This window comes from Nomia melanderi, chromosome 1 (assembly GCF_051020985.1).
Source record: "Nomia melanderi isolate GNS246 chromosome 1, iyNomMela1, whole genome shotgun sequence".
Lineage (NCBI taxonomy): Eukaryota > Metazoa > Arthropoda > Insecta > Hymenoptera > Halictidae > Nomia > Nomia melanderi.
The window spans coordinates 33,442,691-33,465,581 of record NC_134999.1 but is presented as its reverse complement, the minus strand read 5'-3'; the positions used below and the strand labels follow the sequence as shown (position 1 = coordinate 33,465,581).

At 41.3% G+C, this 22,891-nt stretch overlaps 6 protein-coding genes across 16 annotated transcripts in view; 1 reads left to right on the top strand and 5 right to left on the bottom strand.

Annotated features, from left to right (window-relative positions):
• LOC116432118 (uncharacterized) overlaps nucleotides 1-6,390 on the bottom strand; it is a 50,047-nt gene extending 43,657 nt beyond the window's left edge. Inside the window, exon 1 of the mRNA XM_031988490.2 lies at nucleotides 5,760-6,390. The gene's annotated coding sequence lies outside the window, so the exon portion shown is untranslated. The remainder of the gene's footprint in view (nucleotides 1-5,759) is intronic.
• On the bottom strand, nucleotides 4,910-11,413 carry LOC116432139 (uncharacterized). Its single transcript, XM_076367405.1, has 3 exons — nucleotides 10,376-11,413; nucleotides 10,216-10,302; nucleotides 4,910-4,972 (listed from the first exon to the last, which is right to left on the bottom strand). Exons 1-3 carry the CDS (start codon nucleotides 11,411-11,413, stop codon nucleotides 4,910-4,912), a joined length of 1,188 nt encoding a protein of 395 aa, XP_076223520.1.
• Nucleotides 11,414-11,580: 167 nt separating this feature from the next.
• On the bottom strand, nucleotides 11,581-13,175 carry LOC116432134 (uncharacterized). Of its 5 annotated transcripts, none has more exons than XM_076373128.1 (3): nucleotides 12,423-13,175; nucleotides 11,999-12,085; nucleotides 11,581-11,877 (listed from the first exon to the last, which is right to left on the bottom strand). In XM_076373128.1, exons 1-3 carry the CDS (start codon nucleotides 13,173-13,175, stop codon nucleotides 11,788-11,790), a joined length of 930 nt encoding a protein of 309 aa, XP_076229243.1. In that variant the 3' UTR covers nucleotides 11,581-11,787. The 5 variants fall into 5 exon arrangements, with proteins under 5 accessions (XP_076229243.1, XP_031844389.1, XP_031844390.1 ...); XM_031988529.2 differs by having other exon boundaries at nucleotides 11,586-11,877; nucleotides 12,141-13,175; XM_031988530.2 differs by having other exon boundaries at nucleotides 11,728-11,933; nucleotides 12,141-13,175.
• Nucleotides 13,176-13,450: 275 nt separating this feature from the next.
• LOC116432140 (uncharacterized) lies at nucleotides 13,451-15,183 on the bottom strand. The gene is made up of 3 exons (XM_031988541.2): nucleotides 14,194-15,183; nucleotides 13,611-13,697; nucleotides 13,451-13,558 (listed from the first exon to the last, which is right to left on the bottom strand). Exons 1-3 carry the CDS (start codon nucleotides 15,181-15,183, stop codon nucleotides 13,493-13,495), a joined length of 1,143 nt encoding a protein of 380 aa, XP_031844401.1. The 3' UTR covers nucleotides 13,451-13,492.
• Nucleotides 15,184-15,246: 63 nt separating this feature from the next.
• On the top strand, nucleotides 15,247-21,122 carry SMC5 (structural maintenance of chromosomes 5). 3 transcript variants are annotated; one of them, XM_031988526.2, is made up of 14 exons: nucleotides 15,247-15,392; nucleotides 16,474-16,683; nucleotides 16,920-17,247; nucleotides 17,316-17,654; nucleotides 17,804-17,932; nucleotides 17,996-18,203; nucleotides 18,276-18,407; nucleotides 18,479-19,003; nucleotides 19,088-19,217; nucleotides 19,294-19,540; nucleotides 19,641-20,048; nucleotides 20,132-20,359; nucleotides 20,435-20,710; nucleotides 20,809-21,122. In XM_031988526.2, exons 2-14 carry the CDS (start codon nucleotides 16,625-16,627, stop codon nucleotides 20,956-20,958), a joined length of 3,159 nt encoding a protein of 1,052 aa, XP_031844386.1. In that variant the 5' UTR covers nucleotides 15,247-15,392; nucleotides 16,474-16,624; the 3' UTR covers nucleotides 20,959-21,122. The 3 variants fall into 3 exon arrangements, with proteins under 3 accessions (XP_031844386.1, XP_031844385.1, XP_076229234.1); XM_031988525.2 differs by lacking the exon at nucleotides 15,247-15,392 and adding an exon at nucleotides 16,254-16,397; XM_076373119.1 differs by lacking the exon at nucleotides 15,247-15,392 and having other exon boundaries at nucleotides 16,455-16,683; nucleotides 20,435-20,525; nucleotides 20,601-20,710.
• Nucleotides 16,191-22,518, bottom strand: LOC143175206 (small lysine-rich protein 1). Of its 5 annotated transcripts, none has more exons than XM_076373158.1 (4): nucleotides 22,383-22,518; nucleotides 21,926-22,030; nucleotides 21,130-21,724; nucleotides 16,191-16,501 (listed from the first exon to the last, which is right to left on the bottom strand). In XM_076373158.1, exon 3 carries the CDS (start codon nucleotides 21,405-21,407, stop codon nucleotides 21,138-21,140), a length of 270 nt encoding a protein of 89 aa, XP_076229273.1. In that variant the 5' UTR covers nucleotides 21,408-21,724; nucleotides 21,926-22,030; nucleotides 22,383-22,518; the 3' UTR covers nucleotides 16,191-16,501; nucleotides 21,130-21,137. The 5 variants fall into 5 exon arrangements, with proteins under 5 accessions (XP_076229273.1, XP_076229275.1, XP_076229271.1 ...); XM_076373160.1 differs by having other exon boundaries at nucleotides 21,130-21,715; XM_076373156.1 differs by having other exon boundaries at nucleotides 21,130-21,715; nucleotides 22,365-22,473.
• Nucleotides 22,519-22,891: the final 373 nt, after the last annotated feature.

The following is a 22,891-nucleotide window of genomic DNA, read 5'->3' as shown; positions in this document are numbered from 1 at the left end:
GAATTTATGATTAACCATTGGCAAACGAAGATTTCTCGAAAAGTTCATTAGAGGAAGCTACATTATGTAACAAACACTCAGATACTAGAAGAGAGAACATTGTATTGATCTTTTGTTGTTTGAATACCTTAATCCTTCGCACTCCGAATTTCCTTAGCATTTTTCCCTGGATAACTCTGTATTATTACGTTTCATTTGAAATGCATTTTAAAAAGTAATCAGTTTATAGAGAGCAGTATTAACGATCCTTCTTACTAATAATATTGAAAATAACATAATAATATAATCTATTTGAAGAACGTACAAAGAATCACACACGTGAATAAAACTGATGCAAAGGCTTAAAATGGTTTTTGTTGTTTGAATACATTAAGTCGTTGATTTACAATATTGTGCTCTAAATATGAAAATGTCGAAGAGTTCCAACATTCAGGAAACACAGTTCTATTATATAGATCTTATAGTTTTCCAATCCTCGAAGTAGAATCAGACCCGATCCCGAGCATGTTTCAGAATTAAATTCCACGTGTGTATGTACGATGTACTTCAATTCACGATGCGAGGCCTGTGACAGTAGAATGAGACAGCACTGTCCGGCTACGCGGTCATATTTCACGATTAAACCCTATACCCTATCGCTGGCAGTCCGTGATGTTCCAGAATGCTTGACATTCAAAAGATTCCCCGGGGATTAAGATTTCTTCCGTTCCTTTAATAAAGTCCGGGATTATTGCGTTCAGCGGACTACCCTTCTTGGTTCGTATCATTTAAATACCGGCGATCCCGCGGACCGTTTTGGAATGCCTTTGGACTTTCAAACGAGACGTCCGCCCGGTGCCAACTATTTCTACTTGGTATCAGCGATATAACGAGGGATCCCGGCGTACGTAACCGATAAATTTTCAGAATCTACTCCGGAGGTTCAACTTCAAGAGATCACTCGTATAACCATCTCGATGTTACTGCCTCGAAACCGGTCCGGTCATTTCATTCCTCGCGAGTAGTCAGTCCATTTAGTTCGCCGGGCAATTCCACGGTTTACGATCGGAGGAAATGACGCGCTACGAGTAACCGAGCGGTCCGAATTTAACCCTTCAGGGACGACGACGCAGGACACTCACTCTGATTCCCTTCGGCGCCTTTATTGCTTTCGTTGGGATTTAATTGCCGCTGTTCCTACTTTCTGGAATTAAGGATAGCCGCGGAGAACACTATAACGTATAATTTATCAAGAAATTCTGGTGACATGTACGAAGAAGAAGCAAGAACTCGAAAGAATTGATAGAAAAATTGATATAATCAAGATTCAACGAAGATCTTCACGATCGCCTCTTGATCTTTCAGAGAATCATTGTTAAATCTATAAGAGGAATTATCAGGGTGTTAATTCAACTAGTCGATAATACCTCGTCGCGAAGTTGGCGCCCGAAAGCGATCGCTTTCGCGTTTCCGAAGGCATTCGCTAGCCAGTGCTAGACGAGGGAAGGGATTCGAAAAATAGCTCCGTCATAACCGGCGTCATCGTCATCGTCGCGTGAGTCACTGAACGCCAAGTACACGCCCTCGTTCATCTCCTCGCCGTGGAAACCTCGTCATCCCGCGTGTCGATCTATAGATCTCCCTCGTCGGCGAGGGAACGCCGCGTAGAGCGGAACGATCGAACGGCGCGGAATGAAAGAGATCTTTGATCGCGGAACCGTATCGCGAGAGATAACAGCGTCGCAGAATCGAGGGATTTATGCAAATGCCCGTGCAAACAACTCCTCGCTTGGGAAATCCGAGCGTGACGTAACGGCGGTCCGACGGAACTTCGAGGCAGATAAGGCGAACCGATTTCCTGCACGGTGGGACTGCCGGATCTCGGAATCTGGGACCGGTGATCCCGCGTGTCTTCCAGCTGGACTGACTCATCCGTCGTCTCGCAACCCAGATCCGATTTTATCTCTGCGCCGGAACCGTGTCGACTCGCTTCTTCGGGCCGTGCCGACGGTGGAAAAACATTTTCCTCGCTGCGAGGAAATTGTTTAGACGTTTTGGCAGATACGCGCGGAGACGCGAGGAGAATTCTTAATTTGTTAAATGCGGAGTTATGGTAGGTTGGTCAGTTATTTGGCAGATTTCTGAGTTGTTTTTAATGTGGAGTTGTAATAGTTTTATTTCGGAGATTCTTGAGTTGTGAAATATAAAGTTGTATGTCTCGCATAGAGTCGCAATGGTTTTATTTGGCGGATTTTTGATTTGTGAAATATCGGGTTATAATTGATAGTTTTATTAAGACAAATCTTTCATTCGTCAGTTTGATTCATTCTTTTCTTCGCTTTGAGTTTTACCTTCGTATTATCTTGTGTGCATATCAAATCTAGTGCAATCTTATGTCATATACTACGAGAGAACACTGTTCAAGCTGTTATAGATCAAAATAGTTTTTTGTGCAGCCTTAAGCAAAATTACCAATCAAGCATAAATCAACAATTACTTTTTTTTCTGATCGAAACACGGATCGCAGGAGATAAATTCTCATTGCTATTCCGACGAGCCCTGATTCGATTTCCTCGTGAACGGTTTCCGGTCAGTCAAGCTTTTCCATATGCGTGAATAATTATTCTTCGGTTTAAAACTGTATTTTCAATTAAATCGTTGATCGCAGCGTATTACAAAGTTTAAAGACCAAACTCATTAGAAGTAAATAACCCTAATCACGATGAGAACATCGAGCGCGATTGCTGAATATAACATTCGCATTTAATATCGTGAATTTCTTAGAAACTCGATCGAACTTTCGCTCGAACAGTTAAAAACGAACGAACTCGAAATCTATAGTTCACAAATACGAAATAGTAGCGCTGCTAAAAGAAGTATTAAAACGTTCTCCTGTTTTCAACACGATTCGATGCATAAATTATACCATCTTCACGTGACAAGACACAACTCCGAAATTACTAACACTAGAACCACCAGCTGATTCAAAATGATCCATTCTCGATCTCTTTGCAATTACTGAAATCCTACAAATGCTTCTTTCAAGAATCATTAAAAAACTAATCCAGTAACACCGAAACTTCAATACAAATCAATTAAAATCTAAATAAACACACGTTCATAGTTTCCACAAAGGACTATTAAACGCTGGATTTACGGAACCCGTCAATTTAACGGATACTGAACTTTCCAAACACTATTTAGTAACAATTTAAGTCAATTTTGATTCGCTCAATTATACGAATACGCAATATTCCAGTTCCGAAGCTAAAATTCTCACGATTCCCATAGACGAACACGTAATTTCCTAGGAACAATAGAACAAACTCTACAATAAACCTCCGTAAATCCAGTGTTAACAATAGAACTACCGTACCAGTCAAAATAACTAGTCTCAATTTTCTTGTTCAGCAATTATTGATATCTTCGAAGCATTGAATATTCGAAATGATTTTGAAAATAAATAGTTTCGCTAGATTGCTACAATGAATGCCTGAAAGAACTGAAAATAATCTATTGTTACAATTTTTACAGGAATTGCGTATTAATCGTATTAAATGCTCGGTAGTTCTACTGTTAAAAAATCAGTTCAAGTGCGTAGCGGTTCCACTGTTAATCGCCCGTGGGATTCCTCGAGATATCACGATCTGATAGGAAGATCGTGTTATGGGGTCGGAAAGCGAGCAGAATGGCGGACGAGGGAAGAGTTAAAAGCAAAAGAGAGCGCGCGATGTCAACGGCAACGCGAGGATTCCGTGGAAATAGCAAACACGGCTCGGAGCCGGCGACTTTAAGACCAGAGCTCGCGAGCAAACAAGTTTTTTCGCAAATCATTGACTGCACATGTGCAATTTGCTCGTATCTAGCGGTGCGCCGTGACAATGACTATCGTAGGCAAGGCCGGCCGATTGAAGTCGAGAGATAGAAACGGCTCGCAACGGGAACGAATGGGGGTTAACGGTGACGGGAGGAGGCGTGCCGGCAAGGCCGCGACACTGATACACCGAGAAAAAGTTCTTTCTCGTGGATCGAATTTTATTCTGGCCACGGCCACCTTCGCATTCTCCTTGTCAAGAAATCTCGATCCACCAATCCGGCTTATTTTTGCGGGTCAACGTGAAAGTGTAACCGCGAAACAATCCCGCCGCGACTCCATTTTTGCTGTTTTCCTCTTTCCCTCTCTCTCGCTCTCTCGCGCGCTTCCTTCTGCGTACAGTTGTGTTATTTGTTTCCACGGCGGTTTTTTCGGAGATTCTTCGGAACAGTGGGAAGAATTCCAGTTTACGGAGACTTTTCGTCGATTTCTGTATACGGCGTTCAGCAAAGCGATTTAACGTCGAGTCACCTCGCCGCGGTGGAAATGCTTCCAGCAAACATGCTGCGAGTAAACGGGTTAAGTTAGCGAGTTTAGTTTCGCAGCGAGAGATTAGAGGTCGGACGCTCGAGGCTCCGTGTAATTGGAATCGGTGTAAGTGTAGCTGAATGGAAATGGCGAGGATCGTGAGACAATAGGCCGCGCGTTGCCTTCGATTCCCATTATCTCCGTGACTGTGGACATTGCGAGCGAGCAAATATTTTTGAAACGGTCGTGCAAATATTGACCGAATTTTGACTAACTCCGGAGACTGCTGCGCATATGCATAGAACAGCCGTGGTCCGTCGAACTTCGAGAAACTTGTCGGTCGGTGTCGTCGAGTGTTTGACCGGAACAACGAACAACGTATCGCGAAGAAAGTTCCCCGTTTGCTGAAGAGAGAGAGAGAGGCTTTCTCAAATAAATTCTATTAAAAGAAACGCCGGAGGCAAGACACGAGATAACGCAAATTTATCTAGGCTTTAAGAAACTCGATAAGGTTCGAAAGTAAGGACCCTGATAAACGTGACTTTTTATGGAGTCTGATCTTGTCGTGAACGAGACCCGTGTTTGTGTTTATCTAAGCATTGGCGTGGGAGTGAGCGAGTCGGCGAGGACCGGTACAACGCGCAGGCTGCCCTAACATCAAAACAGATATTTCAATGAAGTTCACTTGAAATTCACTTTCAACGCGATTCGATTACCAATGAGAAACAATATCAAAGAAGATACTCCAATTCTCAGGGAACCCGATCGAACATCGAATGTACACAGTAAACAAATCGTTTAAACTAAATGTAAATTATATAAATCTATTACCTGTCGATTATCAACACTAAATCAATCCCCACGAGTCTAACCACTGAGTAAATCAGTTCCTCGGCAACTAAAGCACACTTTACTCAACGCGATTCCGAGTACCCAGCGGAAACCACAAGGAAAACATCAACGGAGCATCGGCGAGACGCGAATCTCGCGAACCGTGTCCAAAAGCGTTCCGCGAGTCGCGGCCACGCGACGCAGCTATCAGACGAAAATATTTGTTCGCGCGGGAGATAGAGTCGGTCGATCGTGCTTGCACTCGAAGCGTCTTTGTCCAACGGACTACCGTGGATCTTATCGATGATCCGCGGAGCTGGCTCGATAAACGGCTCTTGTTTTGCGCGCGACGCTAGCGCAGTGTTTACGAGTCGGCGAGGTTAACGCGGCCAGGAAGAACGGAATGATCGCCGTTTGACAGCCGAGGACCGCCTAATGGGCTAATCTGCGGGGCCATAAATTCTAGTTAAGTTCTTCCTGCACGGGCGTTGGGTCCAAAGTATTGTTACATAAAAATAGAACCGTCCCGTTCCGCTCGCCTAGAGCGGAGACCCGCGCGAAAGCGGGTTGGCCCTCGCGGTCGCGATTAGACAAACAGTCTACTCACTTCATCTCGCGAAGACCAAGCTGACCGAGCGTCCCCCGTCGTCGTCCCTCGTCCTGCCGGTTATTCTCGCCCAAGGCAGGCCATCGGAGGCTCAAGAATGTGTGGCAACGAGCAGTCACACCTACAGACTGAATCGGCCGCCGCGCAGGAACATCGCAGTCAGCCGGGTTTATCAATGAAACGTTGAGTCCCTGTGCACCGGTCTTCCAGGGAACTCCATGCGCCGTTGGTTTCCAGGATTCGATGACATTTATCTAATCGACCGGACAATTGGAACAGTTCTGCGATCGTCGTTTCTGTCACTGAATCCGATTCTTTCTCAGCCGATTCAGTCCGCTGGGGATTCAGTCTGATCACTGTCCGTCCTCTAGGCCTGGTCCTCTCCCGAGATTAGGGGATGCAGCTACCCCTAAAGTGTTCGATGTCTTCCACACGGTTGGAGGATCGAGACACGGCGTTGACGCGAGTGTGTTCGAGTTGACGGGATTCGGTGTGAACACGTCGAAGAACGGTCGGAAAATTGGAGAAGATTGTGGAGCGAGGAGCGAAACCGATCCTCGACGTAACGTTCACCGCGCGGCCGTTGGCGCAACACTGAACAACTGCGTATCGGTCATAACTAACGGCGCCTCGGAGCGCGCGATGACTCGCGCAGTCGCGTGATCGCCTACACGACAGATCGGCTGCCTGTTTACCGCCGGAATTAGACAAAAGAGGCGGGATCCCTCGTTTAAAGGCGTGATTAGGTTAACAGAGGTTCAATTTCACGGGACCCCTGGCCGGCTTCTTCCATCCTCGCGCTGACCGCCACCCCGGTGTCGCCTACTAATTTCATCCTAGATGCGGCCGGTGATCGAGCGGCGAATAAAAATGATTGATCGGGACAGGGAAAGCCCGAGGATGGTTTCTTTTGTTTGCTTTTCTGCTGTCCGTCGGAGTGTCCACTGCGCGAATTCGTGGCGGGTTGTACGCTCGTTTTTGATCGATCGCTTGGAACTGTCTTTCGATTGAATACCGATGCACCCGTTGGATTATGCAGCTGAATTTCTGCGCGACTGCTGGACCTCGCGTATGACTGTTTCGCATTGAATCGTGATTTTATCAATGCTGGCTTTTATGAATGACAATCGTTGGCGAATTATACGTCGCGAGTGTCAGATTGAAGGGCGCGTTTCGTTGATTGTTGGACGTTAGTTTCGATGGTAATTATTTTATTTAGCGTCACTTGGCAAAGATATCGTTTGAGAAAGGTAGATCGTTAAAATTCTCATATAAATATTGATTTCAACTATTCGGAGAATATTTCAGTCTTCCCCTGACGCAGCATAGTTTCTAGTAACAAAGGCGTTATAATCGAAGGCTTTTCGTTGATTCTATTATCTGCAGGCAAAAGTATTTTGCTGGAACAGTTACTTTCTTTCATCATCCTCCATTGTTTATCGAAGGAGGGGAGATCTTTTGTTTCGAAATTCAGTCGGAACCAATGAAAGATTAAAACGGTTAGCCTCTTTGTCTTCTTCCTCCTTTCACGAGAACACAAAGCTCGGCGCATCGCCGATTAGAAAAGTCAACGAGCTGCTGAAACTCAATGAAACCAACAAGACGCCAGCACGTCCGACGAAACATCATCTCGCAAAGTACTCAACTTCTACTCCGTTCCCATCAGGAAAACTGCTAACCCGAAAAACCCAAACAAACAACATTCCAAAACAACGCGACACGTCCATCGCTGAATACTAACCTCCTATCGAACCAGTTTATCCTCGAAAAACGAAACAAAGAATTCTCCAACAGACCAATCTCTCAAACTCCATTCATTAACCGCACAATGAGATTCCGCGAAAACATCCGCGACGCTGAACGCATTCCATTATGAAAAACCGACCGCGGAGAACATTCCCGGTGATTCACAGGTTTTCCTGCAGCCGCGTCGCCTACGTAAGAGCGCGGCTCGCCGCGAAAATAGGATAATTAGTCTATTTAAAAATACCGTGCAATCACTCCTCTCCCCGGCGCGAGCCGCGCGCGGCCGCGAATCGGCGTGAGTTGTTACGTGAAATATCTTTCCGTATCTGTCACGACAAAGGAGACAATTAACCGCCCCATTCCTAGCCGGCCGATCCTACTGAATCGCAGAGCGGAATAACAACAATGCCGTCACGAATTGTTCGCGACGCGATACGGTATTAATACGCCCGATGCGTGATAGCATTTAGCCGAACACCACCTCCGCGCATTATCTCTCGCGGTATTAACCTTGAGGAGAACGGGGACCGACTCCACCCCGTGCGTGCACGCGCCACATACCGAATGAAAACGACATTTTCCCTTCCCCTTCCCCACCCCGTTGATCCACCTCCGTCGCTCTTCTAGCGAGGCGGCGCGTATATTGTCTGATTAACATTCGATTCGCCTCTCCGAGCGGCACGAAAACCCCAACGACGAAAACAAGATACGTCCGCGAGAGGCAGGGACATTCATCAACGGCGCCAGTCGCTGGAAAACAACGCGGGTGGCGGCGGTCCGCTCGGCGTAGAATGGAAATTGGAAGACGCCGGTTCCCAGGGGTCATGTGATCCTTTATCGTGGCTCATTTGCCGTTGGCAAACCGCTGCTGGTGCAGTGATAACCGGCGGCGAGCCTAAAAATTGCGTCGCAATTCCGATGAGCACGGATAGCATCGCCGTGCGTGCAAGCTAGTGTCCGCGGACTCTGTCGCAGATAAGTCTGCAACGGTCCCCGATTGAACACGCTTATCGCCGGGCCTATCTTTGACAGGTTAATATGCCTAAAACTCGTTATCGCCGCTTCGGGATTAACATTCCCTCTTGTGGAACGTTCGGTTCGATAGCGGAGACTGACTGGATGTTCGGATGTTTTAGGGAGAGAGGTTCGTTAGAACTTAGAGTTCGTAGGTTTAACCCTTTGAGCTCCTATGTGAGCGTGAGTTCGGGGCATAGTTTTATTCGCAGGTGTGCTTGTTTTTTTAACGTTATAAGAAGAATTGTTTACACTACTCTCTATCTATTTTGAAAATGAATTCCAAATGAAAGGTAATAATCTAGGGTTGACCAGGGTAAAATTCGAAAGAAATTCAGAAAGTATAGAAATTGGTAACTAGTCAAACGACTGGCTACAAATAGAGATAAATTGGATTATACATTTTTCTTAGTGGAAACAGAAACAGGAGCGAAACACATGAAATGGAAGAAATCAGATATTGAGTTATTTGATTGTTATTGCACGTTCGTCTAGCTGAATGTCACCGCATTAGGTAGCAATACTTAGAATATAGAAATGTTTTCGAATGATCATCGTTCAACTGAGTGAACTATAGTAATTGGCTTTGGTTGGGGGTCACCGGTGAGCCCCGCGGCATTCGACGTGTTAATCTTCAAGTCTATTAGCTGAATGTCGTCGCTAATCCTCCACAGAGACAGTAAAGATAGGAATAAAACGCCGGTGGGTCAAGGAATCGCGACGTTGCGAAGGGAATAATGTGTCTCTGAGAAAATGTTCGATTTTCCATTCGAAGAAATTGCTGGTGGGAATGTAGAAATGAGTAACTAGGCGCTCGGCTGCCCACGCAAGGGTTAAAGTGACAGAATAACAAATTAACTTTCAAATCTTACCGTTTATTGATCGCATTTATACGTGTGCTGTTTACAAGTGGCCTCGCAAAGACACCTACGTGCTGTTACAGATATCTGCGCATGGACACGGCGTGTTGCCTCTCGTAAGGCTGTCGAGGAGGAATCGATCAGACGGACGTGCCACGGACAATTGCGCAATTTCGGAAAAAAGCGTTAATCATCGTAGCAGACGGTGCTCAGTAGAAATTGGAAAAGTGTCATAATGTATATTATAATCCCACCTAGAAACTAGAAACACATAAATTGTAGTTGTAGCTTCAGTTTCGAGGAGAACGCTGGAAATGTTGAACCCTTTGTCTAAAGTGTTCCGCTAGAAATACTCAACGTCTTCCAATGAGACATAAGCGACACCCTTCGAAACTAACTAGTGTGAAAACGCACATAGATTCAGAAACAAAGCATAATACACTATATAAGCCTATAATTTTGTTATATTAACCCTTTGCACCGGAAACTTTTCACTAGATACATCCGACACTTTCCTATGAGACGCAGATGACATTATTTGAAACGAACTAATGAGAAAACATACGTGAATTAAGAAACAAAGCTATTTTATAGAAATATTTCGCATATTGATGCATTTACGAAACTTAATATGATATATAACACTTTGTAATTTTGTTATATCGAATCAAATGGTGACTGAGTCACCTCTCGAGTGCAAAGAGTTAAATCTACTAGTGACTGAGAATCATCTGTCGAGCGCAAAGGGTTAACAGCTAACCAAACAACAATGAATACAAATTCACAGTGAATTCTTCGAAAAATTAAGGGAACGCGACACATGTAAGTAGACGTACCTCTGACAGAAACTTCGCGTTTATCGTGTACGCACTCGTGGTGAACGCAACATCTCGATGCGCCACTTGCAAAGCAAAATAGCCCAGCTAGAACGACGTAGCATGTTGATTCCTCGACGAATACTTTCAATAAATCGGTCCAATCATTGTTATTAATTACCTCGCGTCTGACTGCGCTATCGGTGCAATCGGTGAGAACGTCGTGAATCGTGGTGCCGATTTCCCGCGCCCGATTCGTCGCGGTCTGGCAAGTCCAGATTACCAATATGAACTTCAACATCTGATGAACAGCGTACACAAAATCCTTGACGTGTTGAATCCCCATGCCTCTTTCATATTTCGAGAAATCTTGGCTGACGAACCATTCAAGGGAGAAGTACATCTTCAACGTGATCGTGATGAACGCGGAAGCCGTCATAACAACGATCATACTGGTGTACGTTTTGTTCAGATACTCAACGACGTCGCTGATTTCGTGGTGCAGCTGCTCGTAATACTTCACCTCCATCAATTTCAGCGTCCCTTGGCCGCGCAGCTGCGACTTCAACTCCGATTGCTTCGGAGGTCTGTTCAAATGCTTCAGATTCTCGTTGATCCTCTTGTAGCAGGCGCCCAATACGTGCACGCAATTCACGTAAGACATCTCTATTGTTTGTGTTATCGTCATCACGAATAACTGGGTAAGATATTCCGGATGATTGTAAGCTACCCCCCAGTGAGACATTACTAGATGCAGAAGAATGACCGCAGGAAAAACGATGTCTTTGATGTGAACGAATTTTGCCATATCGTCGAAATCCTGCTCGGACAATATATAAGAAGCTTTGGATACCTTACGAAGGACAAGGAATCTATAGTACGATCCAACGTACATTGTCAGAATCGTGCATCCGTCCAGGACAAGCAGGAAGTTGAAATAAATCGTCTGCTTCATGGAGAGATACATCTGTCCGGAAGTGTTCGTCAAATAGCTGATGTAAATCATCAAAGACATCACGATGAGGAACACCGTCGTCGAATAAGCGAACAGTTTCTTCGAGAACACCCATTCTCCAGATTTATACTTGATCGGGAAATATCCTAAGATCAGCGAGAGCAAGATGTTAGGGTACATCAGCGACTTGAGGTCCGTGGCGTGGCACGGCCGCCATTGTTCGCGCTCCTTGGGGTTCTCGATTTTCACCGGGCTTCTAATCATCGTTGACGAACTTATCATTTGAGAGTAATTTAAATTCTACGCTCTGTGCGTGACGACCGGTTCGAGTGGACGTGAGTCGAGAACTAAATTACCACCGTGCATTTTCTTCAGTCGTCTTTTTTAAAATGGGAGTTTAAAGATTACAGCTCGTAATGGAATTGAATAAATGAAGTGACAGTCATTTTGGAATGAACGCAGTTGATATCGACAAACTTTTAACGAAATTGATAGTGATCTATACGTCTTGCGTGTTTGATCGTTGTGAATGTTTAAAGTGACAGAATAATGAATCTCTTTTTTGAAACGTTGACGTTCATTTATTATCTTAAGCTACGTACAGTTCATTAGCAAGCTTGCGAGTACTGCATTTACTATTACAAGCATCGGCGCGTGGACGTAAGGCTGGTAAGGATCGATAAGATGTCACGTGAATTGGCAAACGGCGTTAATAACGGCAAGAGATGCTGTTCAATAGAAATTGGAAAAGTATCAGAATGTACATCATAATCCCAGATATCATCTAGAAACACACTGATGCGATTATGGTGAACACTGTCATTCCTCGCGACAATGAGCTCGTCTTACCTGCGTTAGAAGCTTCGCGTTTATCGTGATCGCTCTCGCGGAGAAATGTATTTCTCGGTGCAACATTTGTAGAGAAAAATTCCTCAGCTGAAACATTACAATGATTTACTTTCAAGCATACCGTTTACAACGGATAAATTACCTCGCGCTTGATCATATCGTTGCTGTCGTTGAGAATAACGTGAACCGTGGTACCGATCTCCCGCGCCCGATTCGTCGCGCTTTGGCAGGCCCAAATGATCAGCGAGAATTTCGAAAAATAATATATCGTGACCAGCCAATGCGGCATAAACCAAAACATTCTGTTCGGAATGGCCGGAAAACCACTGACTATCCACAGCAAGGAGTAATACGTGTTAAACGTGACCACAGTGAACGTTGTAATCGATATGATGATGATTCGAACGAGAAAGGTGTCGTTTACCGACTCGACTGCGTCGCTGATTTCTTGGTGCAGCTCTTCGTAGTATTTCAGCTTCATCAGCATCAACAGACTTTGTCTACGTAGCAGAGGTGTCCTCACCAGCGACGATTCCGGTTCACGGTCTGTCGTGGGTTCGTTCAACCGTTTCAAGTTTTCGTTGACCTTCTCGAAACAGGAGCCCAACACGCTCACGCAGTTCATGTAGCACATGTCCATCGCGAAGTGGCTTATTGTAGTGTACAACGAGATCAAACGGCTGGCGGTAATCAAATCAACACCTGCGATGCTTTTCGGTAGACATCCGAGGAAATAAAGGATAACCATGGCGTCTTTCGTGTGAACGAACTTCGACATTCTGTTGAAATCCTGGACGGACAGTATCTGCGAGAGTTTGAACAACTTCTGATACAGGATCAATCCTTTGTACGCCGTGAAGTATATCGAGATGATCGCGAATCCGTCTAATATGAAGAACGAATTAGTGTCTAGCGCTTCGGGTACGCTGAGATCGTTTGTGTCACAGAAGTTTATTAGGTACAGCGCCAAGACCAATGAAAATAGGTAGACGAGAGTTGTGATCGACGAGTAAATGAACCGTGCTATCGAAAGCGCGACGCATCCGCCGGGCTTGAATTCGTAAGGAAGAAATCCGAGAATCTGAGCGAAGACGACGTTGACGTACATCAATGATCTGAGGTCCGTTGCGCGCCATAATCGCCATGGTTTGTTGTTCCTTGCGTTTTCGATTCTCATCGAATAAATCGTCCGATAATTCGCAATTTGATGGCGAAACAATTTGTTGTCGCCGCGCGATATTGTAGACTGACCCAGTTCAAAAGAACGAATCCCCACTGACTTAAACTAGACTCATTACCTAAGCAGGCAGCCATCTTCTTCGAATTCAGCGCCATTACGTGACGCGGTCTTGAATAAGTAATATGATGTTCATCTTCGAACTGACAACACGATGTTATCGAGGGGCTTTTATCATGATTAAACCTTTCGAGCGACGTATGGATGATTTTGCAATTTATTACGAAACAGTACATATTCCTCGTTAAAGGCTTACTTCAGCAGGGTTTCACAAGCAGGAATTGTATTAGTATCAGTAAATACGTCGTGATGACACCGACTACCTGTAAACGAACGAAGATAAGGACACTTTCCGGAGTATTCCGGATTACTTACCTTTGTCAGGAGGGTCACGTCCAACACCAATCCCTTCGCTAGTATCGTGTGATTTTGCTGAATGACTTGCATAGAGAACAACTCCAACTGCACGCCGAAAAATCAAGCAGAACGTATTCATTACGAATTACGCTTCGTTGAGTGTCCTTATTAACCCATTGCCGCAAACGACAGCTATGGACTGTACTGATGCATTTATTCGTTTATTCTTCAGTAATACATTGAACAAAAATGATTTAACATTTTAGATTATTAACATTTTGCCGTGTGCGGCAATGAGTTAATACGTCACGTGGGTCAGTATGTAACTGAGACAGATTATTTAAATACTTTTTAGCCTTTGAATCATAAATGTCTCAGCGTGGTTAACCTCTTGTGCTGGAAGGTCTAGTTGCATTCGGCATACTTGTTTCGAAATGTATCACTCTATACAAAATGATCAATGAATAGAATTACTGAACATATCGTAAAATAGGTGAACGCAAGATTTCGTCAAATCTCTAAGTTACGTTCCAGCGCAAGAGGTTCAGTGAGTCGTCGAAATGGCGACGAATTAGTCCAAAATGGCGTGGTCAGCGCTTACCTCCGTGGATACTTGTTCGTCGAAAGTAATCAAGAGGATTCGATGAATATTGAAGCCAACGCGTTTCCCTTGGTCTTTTATCATCTCGCACGAGATTGTCAGCACGATCAGGTTGAAACTGTGGTAAAATAGGTACTCGATGTTCTCCGACCACACTGTTACGATCTTACCTTCGTCGGTGTTGTGCACCAAATAAGTGTATAATTTAAAGGTCATATCTATCACCGTTATTGTAATAATAACAACGTTATCCGAGCCGAACACTTCGTTCAACGTTCCGATCGCTGTGCCAAGCTTCAGATGGTGTTTCCTAATGGTTTTCAATTTCGTGAGCAACGCGGGATTCTTTTGCGTGTGATAAATTCTTCTGAGCAAGTGAGGCTCGTCGTTGGTTAGAGTCTGCTTCAAATCCGTCAGAGTCGCGTTCACCTTAACCAAGCATAATCTCAGTACGAACAGACAGATGTTGAACGTTATGTTCCCCAACAGACCTACGAAGAACATGTAGAAACCGACCAAGTCGAGGTAACATGGCAAAGTGTATGGATCAGAATTTAATAGGAACGATATATATATGATCGTCCTCAGGACATCAAATAACAATATCCATTTGGCGTTGTTAAACGCTTCGGGGGATAATACGCGGGACGTGTCCGACAATATCCGAAGCAGATGCAACTTCGATGGCAATGACACGTAACTACTCCAGATGAGAACAATGCCGAAAGTGTACATGAATGTCAGGTACATCTGGTTGGAAGTTTCATCGTTCCGGTTCACATAATATATCCAATACAAGCTGAACGACGACAGGAGCGTACAGGCGATCACCATTACCGTAGACCAAACGAAACGTATTTTGGAGAACGTGAACGTAGCCGAGGCGACCTTGTAAGGAAAGTATCCGGTGATTAAAGTGAGGAGAACGTACGGTCGAATCAACGTATGGAAGTCCGTAATGTGAAATAGTCCCCATATTCTGTGGAACATACTGTTCGCGGATCTTCCAGGTAGATCGAACGTGTGAAAATCGATCTATTTCTGTGAGAAAGTTGTTCGACTCGTCGCTTCGCCCGGGCGTGACTTATTTTAATAAAGGTAACTGAAACGTCACGTTTCGCACCGTTCCCAACCATAGGATGTCGAAGACTGCGCAAACGTTCGATACTGGAATTAAGCGTAGAAGGAGAATAATATTGGTAATGTACGATCATTACAGGGAATAATAACTTTTAATCCTTTTACACGGGTCTATGTAGTTCGAGCGTTGTGCATTTAATGATGGAGAAACAATTATCGTAATTTGATCGTGGAACATCTTGCATATCTGCAATGGCGGCTACATTACCTTGATTAGAATCAATCGATAACGCTTGAAGTACGTAAATTGTTTTGCCAGTTTTTGCTACAATTGTCTCGTTTTTTATGACCACGTTTGTCATCGACTGGGGTTCGAAACAATTTGCACTTGAAAAGCTAGGATTGCATTTGTATGGTTTAGATCAACGTGAAATAAGAGGGAATTATTATCGGGATCCTTGTATCGTTCGGTATTTTCACAGCTTGTTGCGTAATTTGTTTGTTTCCGGTAAATAAATTAAGAATAAACTGGGCTGCAATAATATTTATTACTTGTGAAAATCTGTGCGATGTTATGAATAAGTTTCGTATCTGAACAGAGCGCTATCATTATTTTCTAAATTAGAATCATTGCATCTGACGTCAATGTGCACCATGCGCAACTTACTTTATCAACTTCCTGTTGCTTGCTGTTATTTGATATAGCGTTTTTTCTTCGTGATATCAGGCTCGCCGTTCAGATATTTGATTTTTCATTGGAATCGCGTATTTCGAAGCATGCAATACTAGTGGCTGTAACGTGATAACAAACTAATGATCTTGGTTAATTAGAAGACACATTTAAAGAAAGTATTTATTTATAATAGATTGGGTACTTGTAACTTAATATAAGCGAATGATCAATTAAATAAGACGCATTCAAAAAAAGAAATTAATTTATTCTGAAATCATTACATAACATTGGGTATTAGGTGAAACTACGAAAATATAATGAGTATTGCAATTTCAGAAGAAAGAATAATTTCTTAAAAATAATTAAATCTATAATATACTTAATTATTTGGGAATAATTTCACTTTTTTTCTAATTACATGGAACAGGTGAAAGATACGTTTAAAATGGAGGTACCAAATACATCTTCTGAAAACAGTTGTTGCGTACATCAGTTTTTGTAGGACCTATATGTTGTGTTACTTGTAGGTTATGTTCCACTGTATCCTCACGCAATCTGAAGAACAAATGAGTGATAACCGAAACTTGAATTAGTGCTCGTTATATGTAGCGATTAAAATGTATTTGCAAACAACTATATCTTACAATGATTAGTTTATAAGTACTACCATTTTTCAACATGAGTGATAGCTGTGTGGATAAGGGAATAATTAGTTATATTTATTTGGAAAATTTTGTGTGAGTATAACATTCAAATACACATTAACATCAATAAAATACGATTGTAATTGATAATTAGTATTCAATGGTACTTTCGTAAGTTTACTTTTTTTTTTAAATTAACTTATAAAGACTACATTATAAAAAAACATTCATGTCCTTTATTAAGTACTTTTTTAAATTAAAACTCAAGTGAAAACTTCATTAAACTGTACTAAATGATATTTTATAATCTATTAATATATTCATTGCAGAACTTATTACAAAGTTGCTATAAAACCGGGCAGGAATTTAAATGTAATTATTGGACCTAATGGCACTGGAAAATCAACAATTGTGTGTGCCATTGTTCTTGGATTGGCTGGCAAACCAAGTACAATTGGACGTGCAGTTCATATTGCGGATTACGTGAAAACTGGTTGTGAAGAGGCTAAAATTGAAATCCATCTCAAAAATGGAAGTGACAGAGATATTATTATTACTAGGATATTCAATATACATGGAAAATCTTCTTGGTTTCTAAATAGAAAACATTCAAATATTAAAGAAATACAAGAATTAACAAAGAGCTTCGATATTCAGGTATAGATTCAAGTACAACAACCATTTATCTAATTTGAAATTATTTATATTTTATCTGGTTTCTTAAGGTGGATAATCTTTGCCAATTTCTTCCTCAAGACAAAGTACAAGACTTTTCAAAGATGAATGCACAAGAATTATTGGAAAATACAGAAAGATCAGTTGGTGATCCTATAATTCTTGAACGCCACAAAAAATTGATACAATATAGAATAGATCACAAAAATTTTGAATCAGAGATAGCTAGTAAAAAAAAATTACTAGAGTCAAAGACACAGATACACGATGGCTTAAAGGAAGCTGTTCGTGGCATAAAAGAAAGAAAATTAATCAAGAAAAAGATTGTGTCTCTAAAACAAAAGAAAGCTTGGTTACTGTACGAACAAAGACGCAGAGAACTATTTAAGGTAAGAACACCTGGAGATAAAGCTATGCAAGATAAAACGTTGTAACAGCTTTTCCATTATAAAAGTTATTTCAGACCCATATACTTGAAAAAGCCTTATACATTATTCTTCACTATATAACCCTTCGTGTAATTATGGATGTTGTTTAGATGACACAGAAAAAAGAAGAGGCAGCAGCAAAAGTAACAACTTTGGCAGCAGAAATGAAACCAACAAACGAAATAATATCAAAACTAAGTTCAGAAATTAAAATACTTCAAAAATCCGTGACAGAACATGTAAGTTTTTGCATTTCAGGATACAAAATAACAATAATTATTTTAAATATTATTTAATTGTAGGGTAATAAAGTCAGTATTAAATCGACAAAGTTGAAAAGAATGATGGATGATATCTTAGAATGCGAAAATGCTATCAACGCATCTGAAGCTAAGTGTAAGCAGAGAATCCAAGCAGAGGAAGCTCGAGATCACGATATTGAAGTTGCACAGCAGCAAAAAGATAAACTGAGTAGTGATCTAACATTGATATTGAACGATATTGGGTCTGGTTAGTATTGTATTTATTTTCGTCAACTTGAAACTTTAGAAAATTAGCAGAGAATTATTTTATGCTTTCCAGAGGATACTGTGAAAAGACAACGAGAGGAAACGTTATCCAACATAGAAAAATTACGGAGTATTACTAGTAATCTAGTAAGTAAAAGTTCGTCGCTGAAACAACAACAGGAGCATATAAATCTTGGAATTAGAGGTAAATTTTTCCGTTTCTGTAAGGAATATAATTCACTATACATATATTCTATATAATACAAAAATTTGCAGCTCAAGAAACAGAACTGCAACTGCTTAACATTGAAACGAAACGACTGCAACTTTTAAGAGCGAGAAGCAGTGATACGTACAGAGCAGTACAATGGTTAAGGGAGAATCGCAACAAATTCTCTGGAGTAGTGCACGAACCAATAATGCTTATAATGAATGTCAAAGATGCTTTTTATGCGAAATATTTAGAAACCATGATACCGTTTCGCGATCTAATTGCATTCGTTTGCGAAAATAAACGAGACATGAATTTACTAATACACCATTTACGAGAAGAGGAGAAACTGGCAGTGAACGCTGCACATTCTGATCCCGATAGACGTGTCTCTATGGAGCCAGATATTCCTTTAGCAAACATCACTCAGTTTGGTTTTACTCATTATTTGGTATCATTGATTGAAGCACCAACGGCTGTCATGAAATATTTAGTCTCTATGTATAAGTTAAATAATATACCCGTCGGAAGTAACGTTGTTGATGATAACGTTGATCGTATACCACATAACATACGTTACTATTTTAGCCGTAAGTGAGAAAATACACATTCCTACATTACTTTATGAAGAAATTAGAATTAATTTATACTTAGCATCTTTATGCATCTTTTAGGATCAAATGTGTACGCAGTTAGTAGGTCCAAGTACACAGGCCATAAAAGTATTAGCATGCAATCGGTGCCAAGCACAGGACTATTGTCTATCGTGTTAGATAAAACAAAATTATTGAAGATTGAGGAAAAGTTCGTTGACATTTCTACGTGACAATGAATACCTGTCATAATCACATGCAACTCATATATATATTTCTTTTTTCAGATTGAAATCATTAAAAGAAGCGAAAAGCGTTGTTTTTGATCAAATAAATCAAATCCAAGAGCAGATATGCGAACACAACAAGGAATTAGATAAATACAGATCCATTAGGAACAAACATCAACAAGATTTCCAGCAAATACAAGGTTTAAAGTCTAAGATATCTATAATAGAAAGAAAAATTAGGGATCTAGAAAATGAACGATGCAGTATTGAGAAAATCAAGGAGTCTTCTATAAAGGAGATAAAGGTTTTACTTTATTCCAAAGAATTTTAAATATACTGATCAATTAATTCACCCTGTGTATTAATTTTTATTTAAGTATAATAATAATTCGTAAATTCTTCAGGTGATATTAAACAAACAAGTGAAGATATATAAAACGTATAATGCTGAACTAGAGGAATGTTATAAATCCATTACAAAAAGCGAAGAAATTGAATTAGTGTTAAAGCTACAAAATCGTGCCTTAAATTCGAAAATAAACGAATCCCAGGATCAGAGAGAAAAACTTAAAGCAGCAGAAGAGAAAGTGAAACAACTCAGTGTATCAATGCAACCCATGAAAAACGAAGTGACAAGAGTATACAAGGAGGCATTAGAAACTACCAATGGCATTAGCCCGACCGATGAGGCGTTTGCACCAATAAACAAAGCTTTTAGTAAATTACCACCGACCATGGAAGAAATTGTCAATGAGCTGAACATTGCACAAGCAAAAGTCTTTTGTATGAGTAACAACATGGACAGTGAAAATGTTATTATCATAATTATTCACCAAAATCATGAATGTAATAACGAATTAATCTTATATATTTACATGTATATATTCTGCTGTAGGTATTACGTGAATACGAAACTGTAGAAAAGGAAATCAATTATTTAAAAGAATTCGTTCAGAAGAAGTTACACGAGATGGAGAACACGGCGAAGTATATAGAAAGATTACGAGACGAATGGTTGAACCCTTTATCTGAAATTGTACAAAAAATACACGCGAACTTTAGCACGTACTTCTCGGCGATGGGTTGCGCCGGCGAAGTTACACTGGCAATCCCAGAGAATAACGTAAGTCGTTACAAAATGAAACCGGGTTATATATAATTTAATGAAGAATTTATAAGATTAATGTTGCACTTGTAGATGAACTTCAGCGAATACGGATTAAAAATCAAAGTGAAATTCAGAGACGCCGATGAGTTGCAAGAATTGACAAGACACCACCAAAGTGGAGGTGAAAGAGCAGTAACCACTGCCATTTATATGATTTCACTTCAAGAACTTACAAGAGTACCTTTTCGATGTGTAGATGAAATTAATCAAGGTATGGACCCCATGAACGAACGACGAGTATTTAATTTACTCGTGAAGATGACTGGGAGGCCAAACAGTTCTCAGTATTTCCTGCTTACGCCAAAAGTTAGTATAAATTCAATACATTGTGTCCACATTGATAAGACAATAGAAAATTATGTAACAGCGAATATTGTTCATTTAATATATTCTGTTTTATTTAGCTGCTACCTGATTTAGAGTATTCAGAGACTGTGACAGTACATTGTGTATTTAATGGACCATTCATGATTAATCATGTGGATTTTGATACAGAGGAATACTGCAAACATATTGTCAGAGTAATGGAAAAAGAAACCACAGATGATGATTAATCGATAAAGCTGTTTCCCATGTTCATAAGATTTTGTGCACTATACAATCTCTTATGACTAATTTAATGAATATAACAAAGTTATACTACATTGTAAGACATAGTTGATATATTTTTGTAGAATGTTTCAGGATTAATTAATTCTATAAAAATATACATATTTTGCTACTACCTTCTCTTTCACTTTCTTCCTTTCTTCTTCTTCTTCTTCTGTGCCTCCGGCCAAGGAAATCCTCTACACTTCAAAACATCCATTATATTATGGCAGGTGTAATATGCGTTTTCCATAGCTTCTTCATTGAAAATATCCATACTGAATTTCGCTCTCCCGCCGCTCTTTTTCGACTTCCTTGTCCCCTTACTTTTACCGCCGTTACTATTTTTACCATTTTTCCCGTTCTTCCCATTTTTACCGTTCTTCGTACTCTTTCTTTTATTCTTCCCCCGCATCGCGTTTCGTTCAAACGTACAAATCAATTACCTCACGCTTATGATGCTTACGACTGATTTATATAGAACGAGAAGAACGAAAAAGTTCCTGCATCGCCGGACTAATATTCAAATGGTTGCTATATCGCCGGTTATATCGATAACGGTTGCCACGATTGTAAGTTACATCGATAATTTCAAATGATTTTTCGCAATGGAAACAGGAACTTAAGAAACGAGCAATTATGATGTTAACGTACACGCAAGTGTATATTGTGACACGGTATACTTTCAATGAAATTCAATTAAAGTTCAAAGTCCCAGTTTCACTGTTAATCCTTCCATTATTAGGGCGTAATAGAATTACGTTGAACGAGGAAACGGTCGTTGGCGATCGAGACAATCAAGCGTTATCGATTTCACCGGAAGCGTTGCGTTACAAAAGAAAATACAAATATGTAATTATTCGCCTTCAATTAAAAACGTCACAAATGCTCCGTAACGACACAAAATATGCAAAGAAGATGAATCGTACTCACGTATCATGACTTCTAGAAAATCATATTAACTAACAATTCCCGAACATTCCCTCTTCGAGTCAAATTATCAAAAAATCAACTTCAAAATCAAATTATCCATCTACCCTAAAAAATAATAATTTCTAGAATACTTCACGCACACATCAATTAATTCCAACGACGCCTATTAATAACACCAACAAAACAGGCGCAATTAAAATATTCATGTATTCGTTCATCTCTCATAGTACTCGCAGCCTTAACTTCACTGCTACAAGATACGAATCTCAATTCACTCGACCATGACATTATTGTACCGCAAATTCAATATTTCTGCACACAACATATAACACTCCTGTTCTCATTCAGTCGGTACCGTCAGCTAAATGTCTTCCCCCGAATACGTCGCGGCCAATTGACAGCGGAAACAATAAAAAAAAAAAAAACAAGCCATGAATACCTCTTGAAAATGATTCACCTGCAGCTTTGCATTCGATCAGAAGGAAACGCGTAGTCTCGACCGTGACTTAAGATGAATGCATGTTCGGATCCAGGTTCACGGAGCACATTAGAATCGGCAGGTGAGAAAGAGAGGGCAAGAGAAGGACTCCTCTGTGATGTTAGCGGATTTAGAATACTAGTAAGTGCGAGTAACGCGTCTATTGCCCCTCGGGCTCGTTCGTGGCCTGCATTCGAGCGTTGGCTGTCGTCGAGGCACCTGTGTCTCCCACAGAACCTTCGAAAAGCCCGATCTCTGGGCCGCCGCGTGTGTTCTTCCTCCTCTTGTTACCCTCTTTCTCTCTCTCTCTCCCCCTCTCGGGCCTCGCCACTCTGTTTCTCTCTTCCCCCTGACCGTATTGAAATTTCGAGCGGTGCGGACAGATGGAGGTTCCGCGAACGTAACTATTGATAGGCACGCGCAAATCGACCGTCAAGAAGTGCCGGTAAAACACACGCGAAACAGTCGCGTACCGCCTTTGTCACGAG